The sequence below is a fragment of the Pygoscelis adeliae genome, unplaced genomic scaffold (genome assembly GCF_000699105.1).
Source record: "Pygoscelis adeliae isolate BGI_AS28 unplaced genomic scaffold, ASM69910v1 Scaffold243, whole genome shotgun sequence".
NCBI classification, from domain to species: Eukaryota; Metazoa; Chordata; class Aves; order Sphenisciformes; family Spheniscidae; genus Pygoscelis; species Pygoscelis adeliae.
The window spans coordinates 404182-407266 of NW_008824363.1; the positions used below are offsets into that span (position 1 = coordinate 404182).

The following is a 3085-nucleotide window of genomic DNA, read 5'->3' on the forward strand; positions in this document are numbered from 1 at the left end:
CAGGGCTTGTGAGCGTGAGGCTGCTCCTATCTGTCTATAGAAGGCCTCTTCTGCTCGGTCTTCCTGGTCAGGTGGCCTGTAGCAGACCCCCACCGTAATGTCACCTGTCCCTGCCTTCCCTTTAATCCTGACCCATAAGCTCTCGGTCGGCTCCTCATCCATCCCCAGGCAGAGCTCCATGCACTCCAGCTGGTCATTCACATAGAGGGTGACACCCCCTCCTTGTCTCCCCTGCCTGTCCTTCCTAAAGAGCCTGTATCCCTCCATCCCACCACTCCAATCATAGGAGCCATGAATGCTATCTTTTATTGTATCAATGCAATATCACACTTACTGGCAAGCTGTTCTGGTGTGGGAGAGACTGGGACAGGTACTGCGTTTGTGACCTGCCTTGCCACAGACAAAACAGACAGCATCAGTCTTCTCACAAGTGTGGTTTTGAAGAGCGCAGCAGTTGCAATTTTTACAGTGAAACCAAGCTGCAAAATAAGTAACATGATTTATAATCTTGAAAAGGTTTAGAATGATCATTCTGAAACTAAGCTTTAAATATAGGCTATATTACCAGGGTTTTAATTTTGTTTTAGTTTTACAGAGATGGATGTAGTCAGTTTCTGGTCCCTTACCACATTTCGTAAGACAGCCAGGTACTACTTCATTAGATATACTGTGTAACTATTTCAATATAACTGAATTACTTTGCCATTAGAACTATTATCCTGTATGTGATCTTAACATGAAAAATAGTCCAGATGTTAAAACGGACTTACAAATTTTGATTTCTCCATCAGTAACAAAAATGAGTGCTTCAGCTATTTAAACACGGCTATAAATACAACTGCATTTGTGTATGAAACATAATTTGATCATGCTCTCTCAAACATTTTAGTAATTGCTTATTTGTTTATAAAATTCTAATGAAATAGTTTACAAAATCAGGAAACACTTATATATGGCAAATCACAATATTTAAGTTTCCCCATAACAAATACAACTGGGATTTAGTATGCCTTGACAAGAATTGATCACATTTCCACACAGTGCAAATATACCTAAGTTATCTAATGGCAACTCATATGAAATTGAGGTTTTTCCTTTACTCTATGTCTTCATGAGTCTTCTATTCTATGATTACATTTTATTTCTTTTGCAGAATATTTTCTCTTCTGGTTTGTCATCTCAGTTTCTTTGGACTATAGCTTAAACAGTAAGTGTACTTTTATTCAGAAAAGTATTTTTCTGTACTTACAGGGTTTTACACATTTTTTGCAAAGAACACAATGTTTCCATCGTCTACCATCCTACAAAAGATGAATAAATGCATTGTTTGTTTGAAAAAAACACTGATTCTACCTTAAAATTGAACTACTGATGTATGGACCCCATTATTTACAGAAACAGGTCCTCTGTAGGAAGGACTGTAACTTAAAAACAACAGTCCTGAGAATCTGTGACAACCGCAGCAAAATGGCTGCATTTTAAAATTAGCAAGTTCTACAACTTCCGAAACATAAGAAGAAATGTGTGTGTCAACAGACCACTGATGAATAAGGTATGGTGTAAGTGGCAAGTAGTAAACTTTTCCTGTCCTCTTTCCAACTCAAAGGAATTGGGGAAAGAGAAATTAATTCCCAGTGGGTTATGAATGATGTCCTGTGAAGTTAATAATAAGTCTACGAAACTGAACTCTTCGGGCTTTCCCAAGGAAATCGGTATCAGAATAGGTTTTTATCAGAGCAAACATTACAGAAGTTATTATTTGATGTACTTTTAGTATTGGACTTACTTTTGACGTACATGAATTGCATATCTCACAGTGCTGGTTACCAGAACTAACATACCGCTGACATATAGTGCAAAACCTGGAAAAAAAAAATAAAATGTACTGGTCCACTATTTGCTCAAAAAGCAATATAAATTAATTTTATACAAGCTCAATAATAAATATAAGGATTGCAAAATCACTTTGCTAAATTAAAGATGATGTTTTTGATGCATAAAATCACCACTTAGGCTCAGAGCCTCATAATCATTTAGACACAGTACATCCAAATAGTAAAATTCAGGTGCCTGAATTCAAATTAGCAACACTATCAGCAGTAAATTAAACCAAATCCATTCCTTTGTCCTTAATGCTTCTCTTAGTGTTAATTTTATTAAGTACCATTTCAACCAAGCTGATTATAAGGGAGAGCTGTAAATCTCTCTCTCTCATAGGCGTACAAAACATTTCCTAGGGACTAGCTGAGGAATCTTATCATTCCACACTGGCAAAGGTAAAACTTTTTTTAGGTGCCCAGCTCTCGTACACGTTATTTATAGAACATGCAACCTCAGAATGAGACAGAGAAACATGCTCTTGAGCCTGGCATCCAAAAGTTAGGCATGACAATTCTGAACAGCACCATCCCAAAGTCCTTTAGAGACTTTATGCCCCAGTTAAGAACAAACACACTCTTATCAGTCACTGAGCGTTAACACATCTTACCTATAACCCTCTTCTACAGGAAGTACAATCATGCTTGGGGTGAGGTTCGTGAAGATACGGACAGGGGACTGTCTACGACCTGTCTTGCCATGTTTATAAAGTGCATGATTATCATAGTCTACCTAGAAAAATAAAATCATAGAAAAAGAGTCTTAAACTGAATGCTAAGCACAGGCAGAACTATTAACATATTTATTATCTTTATATGTGCCTTATGACATTTTCATTTTTATATAAAAGACTCTAACCCCAAATTAGATTACAAATTCTACAGCAAGTATTTTGTCTCATTTATTTTTAAATTTGTGCAACCATAATATCAGGCTAGACTCAGGAAACTAAGTTCCCAACACTATAATAATCCTATTTTACTTATCCATTTTTGCTCTTTTGCATGGGATATCTGAGATAACATTGCAGTTGTTTGTTCTACAAAAGAGCAACCCATTAAAAAAAAAACCTACATTGTTTGTTCTATCCGGCAATGTAAGAGTTGATATGCATCTTCACCTATCTCAGAATAATTACAAAGCTGCAAATCCAAATCAGCACTGCTTTTTCCAGCACTGCCTTGTCACAAAAGCTCTCATCTCTGAA

General features: G+C 36.7%; 1 protein-coding gene across 1 annotated transcript in view; it reads right to left on the reverse strand.

Annotated features, from left to right (window-relative positions):
* ZCCHC4 (zinc finger, CCHC domain containing 4) overlaps positions 1–3085 on the reverse strand; it is a 16509-nt gene that overhangs the window by 4379 nt on the left and 9045 nt on the right. The window contains exons 9-12 of the mRNA XM_009319891.1: positions 2489–2610; positions 1787–1862; positions 1250–1301; positions 335–479 (exon numbers count right to left, since the gene is read on the reverse strand). Coding sequence (XP_009318166.1) covers positions 335–479; positions 1250–1301; positions 1787–1862; positions 2489–2610 — 395 coding nt within the window. The remainder of the gene's footprint in view (positions 1–334; positions 480–1249; positions 1302–1786; positions 1863–2488; positions 2611–3085) is intronic.